The sequence below is a fragment of the Phyllostomus discolor genome, chromosome 2 (genome assembly GCF_004126475.2).
Source record: "Phyllostomus discolor isolate MPI-MPIP mPhyDis1 chromosome 2, mPhyDis1.pri.v3, whole genome shotgun sequence".
Lineage (NCBI taxonomy): Eukaryota > Metazoa > Chordata > Mammalia > Chiroptera > Phyllostomidae > Phyllostomus > Phyllostomus discolor.
This window is the reverse complement of record NC_040904.2, coordinates 140,334,388-140,359,739: the sequence shown is the minus strand read 5'-3', so window position 1 is coordinate 140,359,739 and position 25,352 is coordinate 140,334,388. Positions and strand designations below refer to the sequence as shown.

Genomic DNA, 25,352 nt, shown 5'->3' with positions numbered 1-25,352 from the left:
AAAAAAGAAATTATTGTGCTGATTTATTAAACACGGATTGAAGTAGCCTTACTTTTTTTCCTGACACTTCAAGAATAGACTGCCAGTTCAAGTGCCATAGAAGTTCAAAAGCAGTGAGTGAGAAAAGCACACTATTTACCCGAAAACCATTGTTTATTTAAAGACATTGTTCTTTTCATGTATGGGGATAGATGATAAACTTAACACGTGACAATTACCTTCAAGGAACATTTTAAACTGAAGTAGATATGAAATCAATATGACTATTCTTATCAGAAATCACAGGTCTCCTTTCAAAAATAAGTTATAGAAAATTTATAATTTACATATTTTAAAATTGAACAGGTCTTAAAAATTACTCAAGCCAGTGTCCTTAAAAGTGCAAAGAGAAATCCTTTATGTGAACTGAACCACTTTACTTCCATTCTACCATGATAACCAATAAATTATAAAATTCAAACAAGCATTTTAGGAATCCCAAAACATGAATAAGTGCTATTGCATTCCAGGTAAAAATAAGAATAAAAAGCACGGATTTTCTGGTTTAAAAAATGAAGATTCATTGCTTTTATTTGCAAGTAAAATGTCAAATGCAAGAATTTACATGACAGGAAGTGAGCTGAAAAAAACACAGGTGCTTAATTCACAAGATACAAAAAACAGTATAAAGGTGACCATCTGGGGAGAGCTGGCTGACTTAATTTTCCTATGAGCTTACCGTCTGCTCCATATTTTTCTTCCAAACTCCATATTCTGACCTCAAAAATGCATGTATTGTTACATACACTTTCTTATAAGCATAAATGCATGTAGACCTAATTATGCAAAGAATATTAATACAATGAAGGACATACTGTGTTGCATTTTATTTAGTCTCAGTTTGTTGATTTTTAAAAAAGGTTTTGTTTCCAATGGTGATGCCTTTTGAGCCTTTCAGCTGTTCTACAAATGATGAGCACAGTTCTAAGAAACAAAGCCTTCTCTGAGAATGATGGTTCACTAAAAGGCCCAAAAGAAGGCCCAGAAGGCAGACCTCTGAGAATGTCAAGGACAAGAGATGGGAACCTAGGATTATAATCCTGATGTGGACACAACGGATCATCATAAAGTAATGACAAAGCTAAAGCGGTGAGGATCCCTGGCTTGTCACAAAACACTGATTGCCCAAGTATCCTGAGTATGTCAGGATTTCTGAAAGAGACATCACACTTTCCTGCCATGGTGAATTAATATGCTGAGCAGAAAACATTTTTTACATGAGTTTTCTTTTTATATCTCAGCTGAATGCTGAAAATTATGCTCCTCATACTAACAGTAAAGTACTTATTTTCAAGTACTTGTTTCCATTATCTTTTCTAAAACTAATCTTTTTTTCAATCCTGCATTTTTATTATAAAATATCTGTAGGGATTACTTCTTCCATACCCCCGTTTCATGTTCTAATCATTTGAAAATTATTCTCTAACACTATACCCTATATAGTGTCTGTGCTTCAGAAAGTTTTTTTCCAGCCTTCGATACTTTTCCCAAGCCAAAACCCCCCAATTTTTACTTGTTCACCAGCCCCCGCCAGCATCCTAAAGCTCATTAAGTGCTAAGTTAAACTCATTGGCTTCTTGAACCAACATGTTTCCCTTTTGACTTTTTTCTTTTCGTATTTCTCCACCTATTAGTCAATAAGGCATGGCTATTATTATCTCTTTCTTCCTTTCCATTCCCATTACTCCTCCTCAAGTCCAGGTCAAGTCATCCAGATTATAACAATAGTACACTTCAAAACTGTCAAACTCTTTCAAAGAGTAACAGGATCCTTTGAATAAAGAGTTCCATATTCCACAGGACTTGGAAATTCAAGTACATCATAGACTACATTTACGGACATCTTTAAGTTTGTTTCACCCAATATTGAGAAACTCGATATTTCCTCCTTCATTTACCAGGGAGTCTTTTCAAAGAGCACTCAATAAACTCTCCCAGATTAATGTTTGTAAAACACTGATCTTCCGCATGCATTCATGTCTGCAACTAATTTTCATATTAATTAACAGATCTTTTCACTTTTCTGCTCAAAATTTTCAAATACTCTCAATTACCCATTAAAGAAAGCTCAGCACCCCTATCTGCAATCTACATGTTTCATTTTATCTTTCACGACTTCACCTCCTTAGTTAGTCAGATGTCAAGCATAGGATCTGCTGTACTACAACAGCTCATCCCCACATCAAATAGATGTGTTGCATCAAATAAATGCATGCCATCACTCAGCAATGAATCAACCTTTTACACACAACTATGGTACTATCAGCATCTCTTTAAAGACTTAATGGTTTCCCAATGCTTGCCAAACTTAAATCAAAGTGTACTTTGCTGAAGAAAAATATATTTACTTTCTTTTCTCCATGGTTTGAAAAACTCTGCTATAGATAATTAAAGCTACCTACACTGAGTATTTTTAGCAAATTAATTTGTCATACTTCATGTTTTTTTTTCTGAAATAAAGGTGGGATGTGGTGCTTAGCATGACTGAGTCAGTTGGAGAACTGGTGAGTAGATGTAGACTGGTAATATTACATGCAATCACTTGTGTTTGCATTTGCATGTTTACCAATATCAAAATACATATTCTCATTCAATTTAAAAGAAAAAGTAACATCTTTTGAAAGTAGTTATAACCCATTACAAACCCATTGCAAACTTTATAAATTTAACCACAACACATATTTATTTAAGAAATATTTAATTGCATATCTGCTTTGGGTCAAGCATTATACTTGGTAAAAACCAGTCAACAAGATGGACATAGTTGTTACCAGAGCATATAGTTCTTACTATTCTTGTAGACACAGGAGTTTCAAGCATGTTGAGAATTTTATTTCCCTTCAGCTACTATACAATTTCTGTACTTCTTTCAAAAGCAAAAGTTCTTGGGAAAGTTGTTTATTCTGTCTCTAAAATATCTATTTCTATCCCTTATTGAACCCAATCCAATGAAGTTTTCACCTGCTATTTCAACAACATTTTCCAGAACCAACAAGGACCTCCATCCACACTGCTAGACTCAATGGTCAATTCCCAGATGACATCTTACCTCACCATTAGCATTTCACAAAGATAGCCCTTCCCATCTTCTTAAAAGGCTCATTTACTTGGCTTCTGGTCACCATTCTCCTTTGGTTTTCCTCCCTGGCTGATGCTTCCTCATCTTCTCTATCTTTAAATGTTGGAATTACCCAGAGCTGAGTCACCAAACATCATCCTCCAGATGGCTTTAAATACCATCTATATGTTGATAATTTCCCTATTTATATCACCATCCTGGATTTTTCTTTTGAGTTCTAGAAATTTATCTAGAGCTTCCAACTCAAACTCTTCATGTGGGTGTCTAACAGCTATCTTAATATGACCCAAATCCATAATCCTTCTGGATTAACGCATTTCCCTTTGCTCCTCAACAATCTTCCCAATCTCGGTAAAGTGAAGCTTCACCTTTTCAGATACTCAGGTCAGATACTTCATTTCTCTCAAATGCTATATTCAGTTCAGTCTCTCATCAAATCCTACTAGCTAAGTCTTCAAATGTATCCAGAATTTGACCACATATCACTACCTTTCCTGCCACTACTACCCAGATTCCAACCACATTTACTTCTGATGTGGATTCATTACTTTCTAATCTTCCTGTCTTCCCTTCACCCCTTGGTCAACACAGCAAAGAGAGTCTGCTCAAACTAACATCCCTCTTATGGAGGCATAGGTAGATATGCTTTGCTTCCACACACAACCAAAATAAGGACAACAACAAATTTACAAACAAAAAAATAACCAGAAGTGCCAGAAAATTGAACTGCTTGGAAGTCTGACAACCAAGGAGCTAAAGAAGAAACATTCACCCAGACTGGTAGAAGGGGCAGAGACAGGCAGCCAGGCAGGCAAAGAGGATGTGAGACAAGGCAGCAGCTGGTGGACCCAGCCAGCGAGACCGGGTGGTCCCACATTCACTTATGTATAAACAACTGGGGAGTTTATACAACTCCCGGGAGGAACAACTGGGGAGTGTGCAACCCAGGGCTACAGCACAGGAAACTCAAGCCTCAAAACCTCTGGCTGTAAAAACCTGTGGGGGTTGCAGTGTTAGGAGAAACTTCCAGTCTCACAAGTTGGTCTGTTGAAGGGACCCACCAGGTCCTAGAACATACACAATTCAACTCACCCAGGAATCAGCACCAGAAGGGCCCAACCTGTTTGTGGGTAGCAGGGGAAATGACTGAAAAGTGGGGTGATAGCCAAGCAAGCAGCATTGTTTCCTCTCTGATCCCTCCCGCCACATGTAGTACCACAGCACCAGGAAGTGGGTGGCCTCACCCTGGTGAATACCTAAGGCTCTGCCTCTCACAATGTAACAGGTACCCTGAAACAAAGAAATATGGCCCAAATGAAAAAACAGATCAAAACTCCAGAAAAAAGACTAAGTGAAAGAGAGATAGCTAAACTATCAGCTGCAGAGTTCAAAACACTGGTAATCAGGATGCCTCACAGAAGTGATTGAGTATGGTTGCAAAATAAAGGAAGAAGTGAAGGTTATACAAAGTGAAATAAAGAAAATATACAGGGTACCAACAGTGAAGGAAAGGAAACCTGGACTCAAATCAACAATTTGGACCAGAAGGAAGAAATCAACATTTGACTAGAACAGAATGAAGAAACAAGAATTTTAAAAAATAAGAAGAGGCTTAGGAATCTCTGGGGCAACTTTAAATGTTCCAACACCCGAATGATAGGGGTGCCAGAAGGAGAAGAGAAAGAACAAGAAATTGGAAACTTATTTGAAAAAATAATGAAGGACAACTTCCCCAATCCAGTGAAGGGAATAGACCTGCAAGTCCAGGAAGCTCAGAGAGTCCCAAAGAAGTTGGACCCAAGGAAGCATACACCAAGGCACATCATAATTACATTACCCAAGATTAAAGAGAAGGAGATAATCTTAAAAGCAGCAAGAGGAAAGGAGAGAGTTACCTACAAAAAAGTTCCCATAAGACTACTAGCTGATTTCTTCAAAGAAACTTTGCAGGCAAGAAACAGCTGGAAAGAAGTATTCAAAGCCATGAAAGGCAAGAACCTATATCCAAGATTACTCTATCCAGCAAAGCTATCATTTAGAATAGAAGGTCAGATAAAGTGCTTCCTAGATAAGGTAAAGCTAGAGGAGTTCATCATCACCAAACCCTTACTATATGAAATGTTAAAGGACTTACCTAAGAAAAAGAAGATCAAAACTATGAACAGTAAAACAACAACAAACTCAAAACTATCAACAACTGATTCTAAAAACAAAAACAAACTAAGCAAACAACTAGAACAGGAACAGAATCAACAGAAACGGAGATCATGTGGAGGGTAATCAGCAGGGATAGGGAGGGGGCAGAATGGGGGGAAAGGTACAAGGAATTAGAAGCATAAATGGTAGGTAGAAAACAGACAGGGGAGGTTAAGAATACAGGAAATGGAGAAGCCAAAGACCTTATATGTACAACCCAGGGACATGAACTAAAGGAGTGGGGGATGCTGGTGGGAGGGCGGTACAGGACAGAGAGGAATAAAGGAGAGAAAGAAAATGGGATAACTGTAATAGCATAATCAATAAAATATACTTAAAAAATAAAAAATATAAAAAAATAAAATCCCTCTTGTGGCTTTAGTATCTTAGCATAAAAACCAAAGTCCCTAAAATAGCAAGCCCCAGCCTCATCCAGTCCGGGGCTGCAGTGGCCTACCTTAAGTGCTCGGTTCAGTTCCATGAAAACGTCCTCACCATCGCTCAAGAGACCCCAAGCTGGTCCTCAGCAGCCATAGCCTAAACTTCTGGAGGTAGATTAGCCATGACGTTTGCATGGTGACCTCACTGTTTGGAGCCCTCCCTGACAGACCACCCCAGTATTGCAGAAAAGAGCTAGGTGCTGACCTTCCACTGAGGTGGCAAAGGATGGATTCAGTTCCAGCCCTGGACCACACTCCTGGAAGCCGTCATGCAGCCTATCACCGCCTCACGGTTGGTTGTTCATGGGGCTGCACCTTCAGGACCTGGGCTTCCTAGAACCATCCTGCCTAAGCCTGCAATCTGCCCTTTCCCCTCTCCCCCTGCTCATCCCAGTGGTAATGGTAAGAACTAAAATGACACAGCTTGTCAAAGAACAAGCTTTTAAGAAGTCTGTCTTTGACTTATCTGTTACTACCTACCATTTTCCTTGTTCACTCTGCTCCATCCACTGGGCTCATTCCTGTTCCTACAACACTTTTAGAGCATTATTGACTCTGGCGTTTACACTTGCTGCTTCCTCTGGGCCACTTTCCCCCAGTTAAACATCAGGGCCAACCACTCATTTCCTCACAGTTCCTTTTTTTATAATATCTAACACGTGGTCCTCCACATAAAAGAGCTACTTCTTATGTCCTTGCCTCTCTCACCCCACAGTGCTGCTTCAAGTTTTCTTACACTATTTATAATTATATGAAGTGCTAGGTACTTGTTTATTTACTTTTGTCTGCCCTCCACCTCCGCCCCACTAGAACAGAAACTTCGGGAGAATGGAGATTGTGCCTGTTGTGCACACCATTGCTCCCCAGGGCCTAGAGCAGGGGTTGGCACAGGGGCAAGCACTCAATAAATATTTGTGGAGTGACTGAGTGAATTTTAAAAAGGTCATTATAAGGTCCTACAGAAACATAAAACAAAAGGATCTAACCCAGACCAAGGCAACAAGGAAAGATTTCTTAAGGATCTAGAAACCTGAATGTTAGGAAGACTTTTGTCAGGAAAAGTCTTGCCAGGGAAAGGAGTTTGCCAGCAAAAGGGAGGGAGAGGAAGTGAAGGTCTTCCCCACAAAGGGAACAACACTGCCAAGACCCTGAGTTTATTGGCTCATTCAACAAATATTTGCTGAACGTCTGCAGTGGTCAAAGCTATGTTCTAGGCACTTTGACATAAGGAGTAAAGGGGAAAGACCACATACAAATGGATACTGGGTAAATGGTTAGTTTATTAAAAAGCTATAAAAACAAATCTGGACCTATATGATCTTGTTAATCAATGTCACCCCCAATAAATTCAATAAAAACTTAATTAATTAATTTTAAAAATCTGGGATAGAGAACAGAAAATGATGGAAATAGGGGAAAAAGACTAAATGTGGTGGATAATGTTTCCGAGGAGGTAAAATTTGAGCACAAAACAAATGAAGTTCAGGATGTGTCATTATTTGAGGAAAAAAATGTCCCAGGCAAAGGAACAGCAAATTCAGGAAGGTATGTTTATAAATGGAAAGAACTGTAAAACATTGGCCATACAGAATGGGAAAGGGGGAGGCTGAGAAGAAAATTCCAGAATCCCACTCTAGAAAACCCAGCAAGCCAGCTATATTGAGAATGTTGGACAATGGGAAGCCCCTGAAGAGTTTAATGTACTGAATGGCATCATCAGATTAATATCTCAGAAAACTAAAGCCAAACATAAGCCTCATGCCCATTATCAGATATTTCAATATGTAACCCACAACAGGTTCCTTTCAGGTTCGAGAGTCATTTCTAGTGGGAGCCTATTCCATCAGATAAAGTGAAAATGGTGTTATTTAAGTAATCTTTTTTTTCCTGTATGTAATGGCTTATAAATAGAAGTTTTTAAGTTTCTCAAAATGTTAATATAATTTAATGACTTTCTATATTTTAAAAGAATCTTTTATTTATTTTTTATTAAATTCATTGGGCTGATATTGGTTAATAATAAGATCATATTGTGTACACATTTTTATGATAAATGATCTGTATATCACATTGTGTGCCCACCACTCAAAGTGAAATTATCTTCTATCACCGTATCTTTGGCCCCCTTTACCCTTGACTACCCACCCACCCCCCTACCCTTCCCCCTGGTAACCACCATACCATTTGTCTCTATGAGTTTCAGTTTTATATTCCACATTTGAGTGAAATTATATGGTTCTTAGCTGTTTCTAACTGATTTATTTTCGTTAGCTTAAAATTTTCAAGGTCCATCCATGATGTCATCACAAATGGCAGTGTATCCTCTTACGGCTGAGTAGTGTTCCACTGTGTATGTGTACCACATATTTTTTTTTATTTTTGAATTGTAAAGGTATATTTTCTCTTTTTTTAAGATTTTATTTACTTATTTTTAGAGATAGCAGAAGGGAGGGAGAAAGAGAGAGAGAGAAACATCAATGTGTGGATGCCTCTCATATGCCCCCCACTGGGGACCTGATCCACAACCCAAGCATGTGCCCTGATGGGGAATCAAACCAGTGAACCTTTGGTTTGCAGGCCAGCACTTAGTCCACTGAGCCAGGGCTGTACCACATCTTCTTTATCCTATCCTCTATAAAGGACATCATGGTTATCTCATGTTTTGGCCACCATGAATGATGTTGTAACAAACACTGGGATGCACATATTTTTGTGAATAAATGTCTTCAAATTTTTTCAGGTAGATACCTAGAAGAGGGATTTCTGGGTCATATAGTAACTATTCTTAATTAAATCCCAATGTTATTTTTTTAAAATAGAACAAGAATCATTAGTTTTGTATGGAACCACGAAAGACTCTGACTATCCAAAGCACAAAAAGAACGAAACTGTAGGAATCAGTTTAACTGACTTCAAATTATATTACAGAGCTACAATAATCAAAATAGCATGGTATTGTCAGAAACACACACACACACACACACACACACACACACACCAATGGAGCAAAATTGAGAGCTCAGAAATATAAACACATGTATATGGGCAAATAATCTTTTTTACATAGGAGCCAAAAATACACAGCGGAGAAAAGAAAGCCTCTCCAATAAATGGTGCTGGGAAAATTGGAAAGCCACATGCAAAAGAATGAAACGAGATTATAGTTTGTCCCAATGTACAAAAATTAATTCAAAATGGATCAAAAACCTAAATATAAGATCTGAAATAATAAATTACATAGAAGAAAATAGTTACTAAATATATAGACCTCGGTTGTAAAAAAAACTTCTTTTAGCATTCTTTCCCCATATTTTTCAATAATCTTTTAAAATGTTACCTATTTTGGGGGTCATGGTCTTTTCTTATAGTTTCTATTCTCTTGAAATATATTTTAATAATTATAAATATGCTTATTTTATAGTCTCTTTCTGATTTCTTCTGTGTCAAGATTTAGTTTTTCAGACATACCGTCTTCTCCCTGAATTTCTCTCCCCTCTGCCAGAAACACAGGGCTTATTTAGACTCTAGCTTGTTGTGAGCACTTCAGTGTTCTACCTCTTTCTGTTTCTGATGTGTAATTAATTCTGAGCATCCCTTTGTCAGGGACTGTATATTGTATGAGAAACCGATATAGCTAGATGTTTCTGAAGTGTGCTGTCTTTTCATTTTACTTCCTTTAGTTTGTCCGAGCTGAGGATTCATTTTACCTAAGTTTCTTGAGAGAAGTCTTCCTGAACCAACTCTGGCATGGAGTCAGACTCCAAGCTACATAACGCAGTTTGAGGTGTGGTGATAGTGCAGATCTCACCCGCTGTTCCTGCCCGGCCCCAGCCATGCACTTATTTCTAAGTCTGAGACCATATGACACCCTTCTTACCTCCCTCCTTCCACTTCTACAAGGTGTCAGCTCAATACCACTACCATTCCGGTCTTCACTTCCCTTTTCATTTCTGGCACCAGATTACACTTTTCCATTTGCAATCTAAAACAACAGATAGCATTTTTTTAAATTTTTAAATCTTATCTAGCACATCTTAATGTTTGTAATGAGAGAGGCTCTGTATTCGCTTAGCCTGCCATATTACAGACTCACTCAAATTAGTCTTTGAATTGGAATTTAATTTGAAATATGAGCTACAACATAAAGACAGTTTGCCTGACCAAACAGTTGCTCAGATGTGCAAATAAGCAGCAAAAATTAGCCAGGCTGCAAAAATACTTTCAAAGTCTGTCTTTCCAACTGGGAACAAAATATCTTACTCAACCAGGGTAGTGTGAATTAGCTCACACAGGATAAATTAATGTCACAAAACAGTAATAGTAAGGGGTATAGAAACCCATTAAAGCAGAGAGAGGAGCAAGCATATGGTAGAGCACGGGCAGAGGAGATACGAGGTGCCACACAAACTTGTATGAATTCAGCTAAAATTTTAAACAAATTAATGGAAGTCCAAATGTGAGCTAGCATGAGAGTATAAGAACCTCTGTGAGTAGTTTTTATAGGATTTTCCCACAGACTTTCACTGGCAGATCATGAGAAAGGACGGATCAGGATGAAGACTAGAGGTGAAGACTCATTACAACTGGGAGAAAGTAAAACCCTCTGTTCCAAGGGGAGGGAAGGGGGAGGCAGAAAACAGACCTATTTCCAGAATCCTGTACCAATACTATTAGTTGTCCCCTGCCACGGGCAGGAAATGGCCCCACACAAAACACTCCAAGCATGGGGTCAGAGTTTAGTCTAGTGGATCAAAGAGAGGCAGGATCACTGAGAAAGCCCCATCCTTGTGTTCCAGACACAGTGCCTTCTTGAGACTGAGGTTGGGGCGGGACAACAGAGAAACCCTTTTGTCCCCCACCACCAGGCTAGTAAGTATGGAGTAATAAGCAACCACAGTCTACCCATGGGGGAAGGAGGAGAGCAGAGAGAACACCATCTGGGACACAGGTACCCAAGGAAGGCTGAAAGCTGACCACACAGCTCCTCAAATAGTTAAAGGTAAATAGAAAAGACATTTTCTTTTCTCATATTTGAATGCTCTAAAATAAAAGCAGAGGTCAGTAAGCATTTTCTGTAAGAGTCAGACAGTGAAGAGTTTAAGTTTCACAGAACAAATGGTCCCGGTCACAACTACTCAACTCCAGCGCTGCAGCACAAAATAAGCCACAGACAACATGTAAATGAAATGAGCATGGCTATGTTCCAATTAACTTTATTTATGGACACTGAAATTTGAATTTAATGTAATTTTTATGTGTCACAAATAGTCTTCTTCCTTTCGGTTTTTCAACCATTTAAAAATGTGGAAAACAGTCTTAGCTCAAGGATGGATTTGGCCTGGGGGCTACAGCTCATGACCTCTGGTTAAAAGCAAAATTAATAGCAATAAATTATGGGTTTACTGCCTGGGTACAACAATAGTGCAAACAATGAGAAAAAGCAAGCAGAAGTTTACTGTTGGATATAAATCATATAATTTGAAAGAACATTGTGATAAATTCAACATAAATACCATAGTTTTCAGACTACAACACGCACTTTTTTCTCCCCAAATTTGGGAGGAAAATGGGGGTGCTTCTTATAGTCTGAATGTAGCTTACCTGGCTCGCTGGTGGTGGTGGGGGCGTGGCCTATGTTATTTATGTTATTAAATATTTTACCATATTTTTTGCTTCAAAATTTCTTTTTCCTATTTTCCTCCTCTAAAACCTAGGTGCGTCTTATGGTCCAATGCACCTTACAGTCTGAAAAAGTCAGTACTCTCAACCCTAGGGCCACCACTATGAATGATTAAAAAAAAGACAAAGCAAGATTAGCAGAGTTCTACATCAAGATTAGACCAGTAAAATATTGTCTGAATATAAAACAACCAGTTAGAGCTGTTTTACATGATAATTTACAAAACAACATCTCATCTTGAAGAAAATGTCAGGAAAAATTTTAAGAAAAAAATGAAACGTATTTTCTTTCAAAGCTTTGAAAATGATGGAGAACAATCCAAGTAAAGAAGCTTTGAAAACTTGTTAGTATATATATGATGGACATTTGCAAACCCAGGGGTGGCCTTTGGCCAGGAGAATGAAACTGAGCAGGAAATTAGGCATACCTTGTATCTGTGTACAACGAATCTTGTTTACAGCTAATTTGTTCAACTACTTAAGATACCAGATTGCAGAGGCCAACAACATGTGATGATTGCTATAACAAATACCACAGATTAAGTGGCTTGAAAAACAGACATTTATTTCTCACAGTTCTAGAAGCTGGGAAGTCCAAGATTAAGGAGCCAGTAGGTTGAACTTCTGGAGAAAATCGGTGTCCTGAATTGTAGACTTCTGCTTTCTGGAAGTGTCTTGATATGATGGACAGACAGCTCATTCTGGTTTCTTTTTTGTTTAAAGACACTAGTCTCATCCTAAGGGCCTGCCCTCATGACCTTATCCCATGGCCCCGCCTCCAAATTCTATCACCTTGGGACTTATGATTCAGCATATGGATTTTGGTGAGACACAAACATTCAGTTGATATATATACCCAGTCTTTGCTATTCCCAGTTTTAATTTGGGTGCCAAATTGGAAATACTTAGAAAATGTGTGACATCAGAGAAATGAGTGTCTGCATGTCAGAGAATACCTCGTTTATCGAGAGGCATCTATCTGTCAACCTCGACTAAATGAAATAGGTCTGAGAAACTGGAGCGATGCAGAATTTCCCTCTCAGCAATCAAAACAAATATCTTAGCATTCCTTTAGCAATATGTGTTATTTCACTGCCTTATTTGTTTTAAAATCCAGCATTCCTTTACAAAGCCCCATTTTCTAGAGAATATATGCTATACCAAAGAAGGAAATGAATCCTCTATTTTCAGGTTAAATGTTTTAAAATTAATAACTTTTGACTTAAAGGAGTAAACTTTAATTATCTGTGAGTTTTACTTAAGAGAAACATCTCTTCTACATTCAATGCTAGACAAATATGGAATTACTTTACTTGGCCCACTGAAATCTATTTGAAAACATCTCAAGGCATTTTAATGACGATAGGTAGGCAGAGAGTGATTATGCCCTTCAGGACATTTAGTCCTAATCTTAAAGTGAAAATTGAAGTCACAGGTCCTGTCCAGGTTGCACAGTTGGTTACAGCATTGTCCCAATATGCCAAGATTGCTTGCCTGATCCTTGGTCAGGGTACATAAAAGAATCAATCAATGAATGTGTCAATAAGTGGAACAAACCAATATTTCTCTCCCTCTCTCTCCCCCCCCAAAAAAATCAATAAATAAAAATTTTAAAAAAGAAGTCACAAATTTCTCTTCATACCTGATATTCAGATTCTGCTACATTCCCAAATCCCTCTCACTTATACTAACTGAATGCAATTACTGTAGGGAAAGGGGGTTGGGGGCACAATATATTACCACTTTTTCACTCCCTATATGAGCCTGTCAAAAGTCCTGGTGTGTGAAGGAGTTCTGCCTGTGCATTACAGATCACTGACATCTGAATGCCACAGTCATTACCGCTTGAGTCACTGGCACAGCATGGGAAGAAAGAAAAAATATTACTAGTACTTTTTTATAATCCTATCCATGGGCATTTTCACTTTTAGTACTAAGAAATTAATAACTGCCATGAATAATAAGCACAACCATTTATTAAACACTTATTTTGTAATACTTCTACTCGACTTTTCAAATTCATCACTTAATCTTTACTATGTACATTCCTTTTATAAGCATTGTACAAAGTTCTTTCCCTTTTGTCCTTGGCAGTGGGCTGTCCTGTTGTGTCTCATACCTGTCTGCCTGTTCTTTGAAGCCTTTGCAAGCACTTCTGTGTCTGTTTCCCCTTTCAAGTTCAAGTTCTTTAAGGCTTATTACAGACCCTGTTACACATCTATGCACTTGATCTACACAGTGTAGTATGGTGATTAAGCCCAAGTCCTCAAGAATTAACCAACCTCAGCTCCAACTGCTTTATTTATCCTCTTTCTGCCTCAATTCCCACATCTTCAAAATACTAACGGCATCTGCTTCAAAGGTTTGTTGTGAGGACTAATTGAAATGAAACATGAAACGTGCTAAGCACAATGGCTGGCATGCAGTATATGCTCATTATGTGAGAGCTGTTGTTAAAATACTCAGACTATGTTTATCATAAATTATCTGTTTAATGCCTCTCTTCCCTAGACTGCAAGCTCTACCCTTAGGCCTTGACTTGGGACCTTGCACACAGATTTCCATTCACTCTTCCCTGACCGGCTAATTGAAGGAAGAATTAAAGGAATGTATCACCATGCAAAGTGGGTGTCTTTATTCCCATAATAAGAATGAAAGAAATAAAATTTGGAGAGATTTAGCAATATCCTAAGCTTCCATAGATAGTAAGCTAAAGAATTGCAATTCAAATCCATGTCTGTCTATTGCATTTTCCATTTCTTGCACTAGGGAAAGTGCATGCTCTGGGGAGAAGAGTTGAGGATAATCACGCATTACTGAAGACTTACTGTGGCCCTGGCAGTGTTCCTAAGCACTTGCATATGTTTTCTCAGTTAATTTTTATAGCAACCTTAAGAGGTACAGACCACTATTACATTCAGTTTCGCAGCTGAAAACAAAAGTACAAAGAAGATAGTAACACGCCAAAGCTAAATAGCTAGTAAGAAGCAGGTGTAAGCAGGATTTGACCCCAGACGGCTGCTCCAAAAGCTCACCTCCCTGCCTGGCCTGCAGCACGTGTGTCTATTTCAGAGTCTTGTGATGCTTTATAATTGAACAGCACTAAAAAGGATCAAAAAGTCATTCTTGGTTGTATTTTCCCCAGTAACTATTTAGTGCACTTTTGATATCTGTATATAAATGGAATACAAACACTAAAATTTACATAAATTCTAATCCTAGTCCTAAACAATTACTGAATATTAAAGTCTATCTGTAACAATTCTCAATTTGTCCTTCAACTTTTACCTGTTTCCAGTAATCCAGTAATAGGATATTCACTAATTCCCAGGAGGCACGCATTCTAATTTTGAAGAGAATAAAGGTAAGGAATATTTTTCTTAAATAAGAATCTGTCATCTTGTATCTTCTGCTCACTTCCCTAGTTTTAACCCTGAAACAACGCAATAATTGAAGACAAAACACTAACACATTCAGCACACATTTGAGCACTTAAATCTCAGGCACTGTGTCATTCAATGGGAAAACAAATACGAACATAAATAACATGGTGTTAGGGTGACAGCAGTATAAAAGAAAAATTCAGTCTTCTGTAGTAAGTGCTCTCCTAGAATTATGAAGAAAAAAAAAGCATTATTGGAGCACCAAGAAAGAAGTGATTTGGGGAAAGAGAGGGTTGGCAAATTTGGTGTATGCACACAGAGGAAACTTTTTGTTTTGACCTCCACGCATCTCCAAATGCTTCCTGCTTCTACAGAATACTAAATAAACAGGTTTCCTGCCTCCTAGTATAGTCTGAAGGCAACAAGCTTCATCTTTCCTGCCTTCTGGCAGTAGGGTGGGAGTACATGACTTCCAGGACTCAAGGAAGAAATAATTTTCATTGTTTCACGGTCACTATGTCAAGCTAATTGTAAGTACTTTATACCATTTAACTTATTTAAAGCCAACATCCTAGGAGGTCTGTTATATTTTTATAATGGTCTGTGCCATTTTACAAATAAGAAAATGGATTTTAAATAGTCTAGGGACATTGGAAGTTGCAGAACTAGTAAACAGAAAAGCTGTGATTCAAATCCAGGCAGGCTGGCTCAGGAATGCCTGTTTGTCATAGCTACACCTGCCCCAGCCTAAGACTGGATCATGATGGCCTGACCTAGGTCTATGGCCCATCTGAGATTTCCAAGGTGCCTGAGTGGAGTCCTGAGGGGCAGTGTTCACTGGGCAGTACAAACAAGGGAAGTGAGTAGCCAGGGTTGGCTCCATTCCCTGGTGAATGAATGAATGAAGACCACATCCATTTCCACTAAATTTTATCTCTGTTAGTGTAACCTGATTTTACAAGAAAAAAAAAAGCCAAAATGGAGGCATTTTTGTTAAGCTACGACACCAAACAAAAACTTACTAACTAAATTGCAGTTTAGCCTCTCCTAGGACTGGAACTTTAAATCAACCAATCTGGAAATTCCTGGTCAATACTAGTGCAATAACCTGCCTGGTTAAATCGGCCTTGCCTCAATGGGAGCCATCCCTGCCTAAAATAATCTACTCCTCTAAATTAGTCACCCTCGTCCTGCCTATAAAAACCTTCCATTTCGTTCAACTCTTAGTGTGCCTCCCTAGGTGCTACAGGGGATGCTGCCAGGTTCATGAGTCACTTAATAAAGCCAGTTAGATCTTTAAATTTGCCTGGTTGAATTTTGTTCTTTAACACTGTTATTCAAGCTAGGTATATTTCAGAATATTGATATGGTTGGTCAAATCATTTGCTATTCCTTCTAGTTCTAGGTTACTTGTAAAAATCTTCTATTGCTCTCGTACAAAATATTTGGTAACAGTGTTGAATAAGACAGAGAAACAAACTTGGCATCATTTCAACCACCTGAAGCCCAAGATTGCAAACATACCCTTCACACACCTACATATTTTCCACAAGGCTTCTACGAGAGTTGTGATGTCAGGAGTATAGCATGGCTATGATACATACTTAAATTTCGACAAGACCTATTCTTAGAGATTCCAAGTAGGTTCTGTGGAATCACCACTTTCTTTTCTAAGTGCCAATATACCACTCTCCTATTCATATTAATAGGGGAACTAAAGAGTTAATGATTTAATCTTTATTGATAGGCTTAGGTGACTAATGCAGGTGGAAAGCATTTCACAAGATTCCACAGGAACTGGAATTTGTGACTTAGGTGAATCAGGGAGGAAGTCTACAAGCAATTCAACCTTTGTGCCCGGGGTGGGGGGAAGTCCTTCACTTCCAGGGAAAGAGGCAGATAAAGAATTGCTGATCAGCAGATAAAGAAGTACTAGGACAATCTGCTGCAAGACTGCAACTCTTATCCCATTAACCTTTTCTCCAAACCCCTTACCTATTCTTTCTTCTCCTTATAAAAATGTCAACTTCAGATGTTAAGTTTTGACAGGTGACATGGACACCGACTTTTCTGGTTTTAATATGCCTTAGCTTTGTCTGCCAGGTAGATTGGATCACAGTGTCCTAAAACAACTTTCTTACCTTTTTGGAAACCAAATTATTTGTCTATCAACAATTACTGCTCTTCTCCAATATTACTTAAAAATCACTTTCAGCAGTCTCTCAGCCATGTTCTCCAAAATTCAGCTGTGATTTGTTTTTTTTTCCCATTTAACTTGGGGGTTTAAATCTTATTGCAATCCCATGATTGCCATTATTCTATCTTTTGGGGGGAATAAAGAAAATTCTTTGACAGAAAGAAAAAACAGATTTCATACTGAAATATCTTAACTATTATCAAGCTCGGCAAGTAAACAAAAATAGCAGAACCAGTTGAACTTGAAATAGCTACAGTGCTTCTATAGGGAAATTACCACCAGTTTAAATTTTATGCCCTAGTTTTCTGTCCAAGACAAATAACTAAGTAAAACTGCAAAATAATTCTCAATTCAACAGAATTTTTTCCAAGTCATCTTATACCATATTTATTTTTACTAGGCAAGTCTTCAAATTCATCTAGCATATTACTTAGTAAAACTCAATCATCAATCATTGATGTGATCAATATGACTTTTTTAAGCTTACGCTCACATTTGCAAACACAGAGTGATTTCAAATTAAATCTTCTTTATGAGGACATAGTTCTATCGGTAATCCATTTGTGGTTAAAAAAAACAAGATGGATGGGGTGGGAGGAGCAGGGGCGAGCAAGGGAGGGGGAAATTTGGGACAACTCTAATTGAACAACAATAAGAACATTTAAAAAAGAAAAGTAACAAATGGTTTTGGATATGGAAAAATAAGATGTGACAATGTAGCTTATGTGTGTGTCTGTTGGGGGGTGGAGTATTCTGCTGGGGCTGCACCCAACTTTTTTTTAACCTTTTCTGTTGTGTTCTGGCTTTAATTTGCTTGGTTTAATTAACAACTTAAGATAGCACCTGCATTCAAGCAATGGGAGCAGAGCTATAAATGCCAGCACCAGCATCTCACCTCTTTTCTTGGCCCTGGAAAGCTTTCCACATTTAGAGGTCTACTACTACACACTCACAGAGGCAGAGTGGTAGCCAAAGATAGCCATTGCTTTTGCACTGTTTTAAGGTTAAAAGGTATTTTGGGGGTTTTTGCATTAAGAATGAACCTCAGGATACTGGGTCCAGCTAAAATTAATTCCATTCATTCATTCAACCAATGAACAAATTGTTAAGTTTGCCAACTATATGCCAAACACCATGCTGGGCTCTACCTCTCTAACCTAATGAAAATTATATCCTAGTAGAGAGATATCAAGGCTTTAAAAAAAAAGAGCTGTGAGAGATATTGGCTTTGCACCTGTAATACAATCCCTAATATCCAGTATGCATCTTCTCACTTGATAATACTCACTAAATGATCCTTTTTTTTTTTCATACTAAAAAGCTAAGCCCTAGCTGTGATCCCTGAAAAAGCACTCCAAAAGCAAAAGCATTAATTTCATAAATCACCAGACCACACCAAATCCATCTCAGGGCTTGGATGGCTGACACAAATTAGAAGGTATTCACCAGACTTATTTTTCTTTTTCTGGAAGGTCTATCATTAAATTTCTCTGTTTCAAAACTGTGTGTAAGACTCTCATTAAATGTAAAATACTTTTTTAAAAAATAGTCAAAAGTTTTTGGAAATTTGGGTCCTTCTCTTTACAACTTTTCTTTATCAAAGACAGAAAAAGGTAAATGTGACAGAATTCTGACTCCTGGAAAATGTTCTGGAAGTGCAAAAGGAAACACTCAAATATTGACTTGTTTAATGTTTAGTGACTCCTAGAAAAAACATGAGAAACCAAGCAAGCACTTAATGTTTGTGAACTAAAATATGTCTGGCTGCGGGTGTGAAGAGGCTTTAGGACATGAGCCATAAAATATAATCATTCCCTTTCCTGCCCATCACAATCACCAAGGGGTACATCTTTAAACAGCGTAAGAACTAGCTTAATTTTTACTTTCCTTCTTCCTTAAACTCTCCTCATTTTATGTATAAATATAAAGAGGAGAGATGAACAAGGCTTTTTGGAATGTGAGCAAAAGCAATTTTCAGGCAAATACAGATTTTATAAGAACTGGTGAATACAACTTATTAGAAAATCTATGGGCTGCCCAAGGCTTGAATTTGCAGATACATAAAGTAATGAGCTCTGCATGTCTTGAAAAGTGAAAAGGGAAGAGAGAAAAATTTTAATGTATCACAAATTGTATGAAAAGTGTGGCACCACGGGATTTTCATTTGCATTCAATTTTTGCTCTCATGTTATTTCTTTTCCATAAGGTTGAAATCTACACAACAAAAGCTTTGGTTTTAGATTAAATTTTTTAAAGAACAAAAGTTTTATTTGTTTTAAAGGGGAAACACATCAAAAGTTACTTAATCAGTATTTTAATTTAGGACATTTTGGAGCTTAAAAATCAAGATTCCATTTACATTTTTGCAAATTATAAAACCTGACTTCAATTCACAGAAAAGATGGATAATTGTTGACAATTTATTTTATGTAAGTACCGAATGCAGATTGTAAGCTACAGATCATTTCATAAGCAAAGTCTCAAATATTTAAGATGATACAATATTAATTACTCCTAGAAATTATTTTAATTATCCATTTTCTCCAAGAATTGGTTTTGTATTATTTCTTTGTAAGCCATTTTTTAAAAGGCCATTCTGCTTAAAGTTTAAGGGAAATGCTAGAGAAAGTAAAATTTTAAGGAATTCTCTTCTATTACGTTTTTCTGACCTTGAGATGGAAAGTGAAGGAGGGTTGGAGCTACTGGACTTACGAAAGTGCCTAAATCCATGAAGTCTCTTACATCATGAAGTACTCCCATGTTCTTTGTTATGAAGGTACTAAGTGTCATAGATTGTACACTGCTTTGATGCCTGGAGTTTAAATGAAGGTCATTTCTGATTTTAGAGACTAAAATCTGGGCAAACTAACCACTGCTGGAAGGAAGAATCACTCTGAACATTTTAAACTCTGGAATCGAAGATTCCACCCTAATCTCCTTATCAGCATCGTCTCTTTGCCACAAAGGTAACTTTCAAGTGCTACATTCTACATCACTGTCTAACATGAAATATTACACTGAAAATGACTATCTCATCTTATTACCCTTTGGACTCAATAAGTAAATTTATGCATAGTGATATGTAAATTACAGTGCTCACTATATTTTTGAAAATCTAAGTATAATATATGTTGTTTTAGCCTAGGAAAAAGAAGCAACAACCTGATCTGCAGATTTTCTTGGTATGCTTACTAACCAAATTTCTGTCCCAGGATAGATAGTTGGAGTGTTATTGTTTCTTGGTAATTTTTTTTTTCAGTCACATTGGGTATAGTTGTATTAAGCAGATAGTAGGTGAGTTGTACATGTGGGACTACTTTTATGTGTATTCTTCCCTCTATGCAGACTACTTTTTTCCTACGGATCTCATTAATACAGCAGAACTGTTTAATTTTGCTTCCTCAGTGAGCCTTCTTTAACCACCACTATCTAAATCGGCCCTTCTCTATTATCCTCTACCCTCCTGTCACATTTCTTATCTTGCACACACTTTACATTTTCAACTAATCTAAATGCTTCGTGTAAGTTGCATCATCTAGCCCCTAGTTATCACCTTCTCACATTCCAGTTTCTATGACTCTCCCCTGTGCTCTCCTCTTCAAGTCAATTTCTCTGATGGCCACAGGATGTACACAGAGGTTTTCTCCTAAGCACATCTGCAAAGTTGGCTTCCTCAGTTGCTTCAGGTCTCTTCTCCAGTGTCACTAAACCAGAGGTATTTCAGACTGTAGGCCCTGTTACTTTCCTTGATGCAGTCTTATTGTTCTCACTAGCACTTATAGTTGGATATGTGTGTGTGTCATGTGTGCCTCTCTCACTGGCATGTAAACCCCAGTAAACTTAATGTATTTTGTTCATTAGTACTGCCACATTGCTTAAAACAGTGCTTGCCATAGGCTGTCACTCAATACTTATTTGTTGAACTCATTAATTAATTCCTTACTTATTATCTCTTTTCCCCACTAGACTATTAAGGGCCATAAAAGCAGGAAAATTGGTTCTGGCATTTCTATAGCATGTTATATATAGTAGGTGATAAATAAATAATTAGGGAATGAATGGTTTGTGTGTGTGCATGTTTGTGTGTTTAGATTTCTTTCCAGGTAGACTCTAATCACCACAAAGACTAGAATTATGTCTGTTTAGCTCACCAACGTATGCCAGTCCCACAGTAGTGTCTCACACACAGTAGCGTCTCACACACAGTAGGCACACAATAAATGGATGAAGAATCCCTAGGACTGGGACCCGAACAAATAGGAAACTACTTTGCTTGTAGCCACCCAGAGGTTTCCACAAGGTTAATCTGAAGTCTTAATGAAGATGCTACAAAAACAACTTGCTCTCAAATTATAGCTTAATATTCAGGTTTGCTGAGATGTCCACGGCAGGTTTTATCCAACATCTTCTTTCCTTCCTCTCCTCTGCCCACCTGCTACAATCTCCCATGGTTAATAATCACAGTCTTGGTAGGCTATGGTTACTGATGGGAATCGTCAAGCATGTAGCGAAAAAGAAAGGTTAACAACTGCTGGCCTGTGTTTTCCCTGCCATCCTTCCCAGGGTCATACCATTGTGAACCTATTAACTGTATCTCAGTTCACAGCTAAATCCCTGTATTTTAAGAGCGCTTAACTTACTACAGTCCTTAGTTCACTTACACTAACTTTCATTAATTCATGATTTTTCTACTGTGATCAGGGAGTACGTCAGGCACTGAGAATACAAAGATGACAATACATACAGTTCCTTCAAGGAGCTCTATTCAACAAGGAGAGAAATGCCACAGAGTGTGAGAAATGTTTTGATGGGGCCAAAACAGCAGGTGACCTCTGAGCACGTCAAAAGGCATTGGAGCTGGGAGACTGGGGTGATCTGGAAATGCTTCCTGTAGGTGACCAGAAACTGAGTCCTAATTTTAATTAATCAAATTAAAGCTGCACAGTGTCAGAATCATCTAAGCAAAACTCCTTAAGTAGCACAGAGGAAACCTGACACTCCAGGAGACTAACTGCAGCATCCCAAGTATCAGAGTTACAACTAGGACCCAGATAAGTAGTATATTGGGCTTTGTCTGAGACTCCTTTTTTTTTTTTAAGATATTTTTCAGAACTCGTTATTTCATCAGTTTAATGACACAATTAATTATATTTTAACAGAGAGAAAAATATTTTTATATAATGACTTTATACATAGCAGTGCTGCCAATAACCATCATCAGTAAATTACAGACTTTGCAGTGAGCTGCTGGTGAATTTATTCAGATACAATCACTGTCTCTCCTCTCTAGCCTCTTGAGCTATTACTGCATGGAACTAATCATGCTGGGAAGGACAGGTACCATCTGGCTGTGAACAAGAACACACTTTAAGAATAGATCTTAGTCAGATTGTACTTCTCTCCACAACTGAGGGAGGCATCTAAGGGTTAAGGTAAAACCAAAAAGTGAAATATTTTCAGTATTATGTAGTAGTATATACAATTGCTCAGATACGGATTTTCTTGGATTCTTTCTTTATTTGCTCCTAACGTAGTTGTTTTACTTGAGATATTTAAAGACTGATTTAGCAATGGGACAACGTAGAAGTTCATCACATTGAAACAGAAATACTTAGGAAATCCATAATTTCTCGTAGCTTGCCATCTGGCTCTTAGTGGCAGTGGATGTATCCTGCTTAGTGCAGATGGTGATGATGGGTGAAACCACGGATTACACAATGGATTTCTGAGTTCTTTAACTACGGTTATCAATTTACTAGTTTGCAAATCAACATTTCCCAACATAAAATTAATCTTTTTTTTCAGCTCTTACCTCCAAGTAATGTTGCTATGAGCACCACAGAACATCTGTCTGGCGCCAAGAAATTGCGTTCAAGTCGCCCACTCTCTCTCCAAATTAAAAACCAACCTCACTGGCTTTTTCACTGTACTCGCAGCGTGATGCTCTCTTGCCTTACCCCACAGCCCGGTTTAATACGCCGTAAGAATATTTTTAGAGGCACTTCGAACTAAATCATTTTCGTCTGAACACATCGTTACCAAGTGACTTTCCGGGGTCCTAAACCCGGCCGCTGCGGACGGGGACTGGCAGGTGTCCTCCGCTGCAGAGTCGTGAGGCTCGAGCGCCTTCACAATTGGACGTCGGAAGTCAGAAAAGAAACCCGAACACACGGGGGCAGGTATAACCCCTCACAGGTGCAGCAGACAGGGCCAGGTCGCAGAGGAGGTCTCCATCGAGGATGGAGCTCGGAGACGAAGCAAACACTGCTTCCCGAGTAAGTCACAGAGCAGGACGCACAGGGTCGCAGGTCAAAAGTTGAATTTCAACCCAGCCTGCGCTGCGTCCCAGCGCGTTCTGCAGCCCGGACACCGCAGTGGCTCCGGGTAGAAGAGAACGAGGCTGGCCGGGGCACGGAAAACTGTAGGCTGCAACAGCCGGAGAGCTCACGGCAGCGGAGACAAACAGGACCCCCTCCGCCTTCGAAGCCAAAGCCAGGAAGAACCGGACCCGCCTGCTCAAGCCCGGCGTTGCCCTTCGGCTGAGGGTAGCTCCCCGCTGCCGCAGCTCAGACGCCGTGCGTCCAGGCACCGCTACCCCGGGGTGCGCCTGGTCCGCCCCCGGGCGGCTGCCTGGGCATCCGCAGCCGGACCAACCTTCGTCCCCCAGCGCCGGGACAAACTTCCTCCTTTCTGGGCCCCCGGCCGCGCTCTCCGGGTCTACGGCGGCAGGCGCCCCCGCCGGGCAAGGCGAGCTTCCTCCCGGCCCCTCCACAAGCCGGGGCCCCGGGCGCCTAGCGGTCGCCGCGCATCCGCTCCAACAAAGCCGGCGGCCGGGAGGCGACCTGGAGAGGGACTGGGAGTGGCGGCCGAGGTTGCCAAAGCCCGGCGGAGGCACCCCTCGACCGGGCCAGTGCCGCGGGAAGGGGCAGCGGGGACGCGGCGGGCGGAGAAAAGGGAAGAAAGTATCCTGCTCTCGGCGCGAACGCCCTGCCTGCTTCGCTCTTCCTCGCTCGCTCTGCTCCCCCTGCCCGAGCGCGTCCGCCTGTCCTGGTGGCTGTTGGCGGGGACAGAAGGGGAGGCAGAGGGGACGCAACGGCCTGGCAGGAGAGCCGCTCCCTTACCTCTGTCCAGAGTGAGCGGCTGGACCACTGTCAATGTCGCCATGTCTGCCGTGGGAGCCGAAGTGACGCTCGGCTTCAGCAGCAGCAACCGCTTGTAGTGAGAAAAAGAGGAGGAGATTGGGGGCGGGGGTGGAGAGGGAAGACGGAAAGGAGGGGGAGGAGGAGGGAAGGTGGCGGCGGTGGAGGCGAAGAAAGCTTGGGTGGGTCGGCAGCCAGATGGAGACGCTACTGTTTCGCTGCGGGCAGACCTTCAGAGGCGGCGGGCCGCTGAGCAGGTAGCGGAGAGCGACGGCAGCGCCGGCTGTGGAGGAGGGCTCTGCCCTGGAACTTCGCTCTTCTACCCCGAGGAGCGCTACTTGGGTGTTGTAGCTGGTGTGTTGCTTCCTTTCAACTTTCCAGTCAAACAAAATGATCAGACTATGTAAGGGAAGGAGGTAGAGAGATGAAATTTTTTCAGATTAAGAGAAATTGTCAAACCTGTAATCTCATCCCCCGGAGAGGAAATGCTTCTAGTTCAGAAATGTTGGAATTTAATTACAGTTGCTGTTAATTTCTGTTAAGGCTTTTTTGTTTGTTTGTTTGTTTTGGAATGTTGACGTTTACCGAGATGCAAGGTAACGGACTTAAGGCCACGGTTCCATCACGAGGTATTTATTAAAGTCCTGACCGTATTATACCTTAATAGCAAACTTCTTAAAAGTGATTTTAAATTTAAAAGAGAGAGAGAGATGTTCCATTACTAAGTTTGTAAAACATGTCCCTAGCACGTTTTCAGATTATTTAGCCGATGGTTATTCAGAGTTGCCACTTACTAACATGTGTCTCAGGAACTGAACTACAAGTGTAACACACCATGTGCCATGGCCTGATTTAGGAATTCAGTACAGTTCCTGCTTTCCCACAGCTTACCATCTAGTGGAGCCTGATGTTATTAAAAGGGTGACTTTAGAGTCAGTTGATCAGGATTCAGATACCAGAATCTTCTAATATTGGCTGTGACCCCTTCAATTGCTTTCACTGTCTTGCCACTGTAGGGGCTTATTTCCTGATGAAGAAATTAAGAAGTATATAGAAAAATTGTGTAAGCAGAATGGCCATGACTGTGGGTTTAGGATGGTAAAGGACAAAGCTGCCTCCACTCCCCTATGACAGAGCAGAATCGGTTTGGCTAGCAGTGTATTCTGTTTAATGGCAAAATATTGGAATATGATCTATGTC

At 39.6% G+C, this 25,352-nt stretch overlaps 1 protein-coding gene across 3 annotated transcripts in view; it reads right to left on the bottom strand.

Annotated features, from left to right (window-relative positions):
• Positions 1–24,700, bottom strand: part of LIN7A (lin-7 homolog A, crumbs cell polarity complex component) — a 154,426-nt gene extending 129,726 nt beyond the window's left edge. Inside the window, exon 1 of one of the 3 annotated variants that reach the window (XM_028533345.2) lies at positions 24,135–24,700. In XM_028533345.2, coding sequence (XP_028389146.1) covers positions 24,135–24,177 — 43 coding nt within the window. In that variant the 5' untranslated portion in view covers positions 24,178–24,700. The remainder of the gene's footprint in view (positions 1–24,134) is intronic. The other 2 variants (XM_036018635.1, XM_036018636.1) reach the window with 2 other exon arrangements.
• Positions 24,701–25,352: the final 652 nt, after the last annotated feature.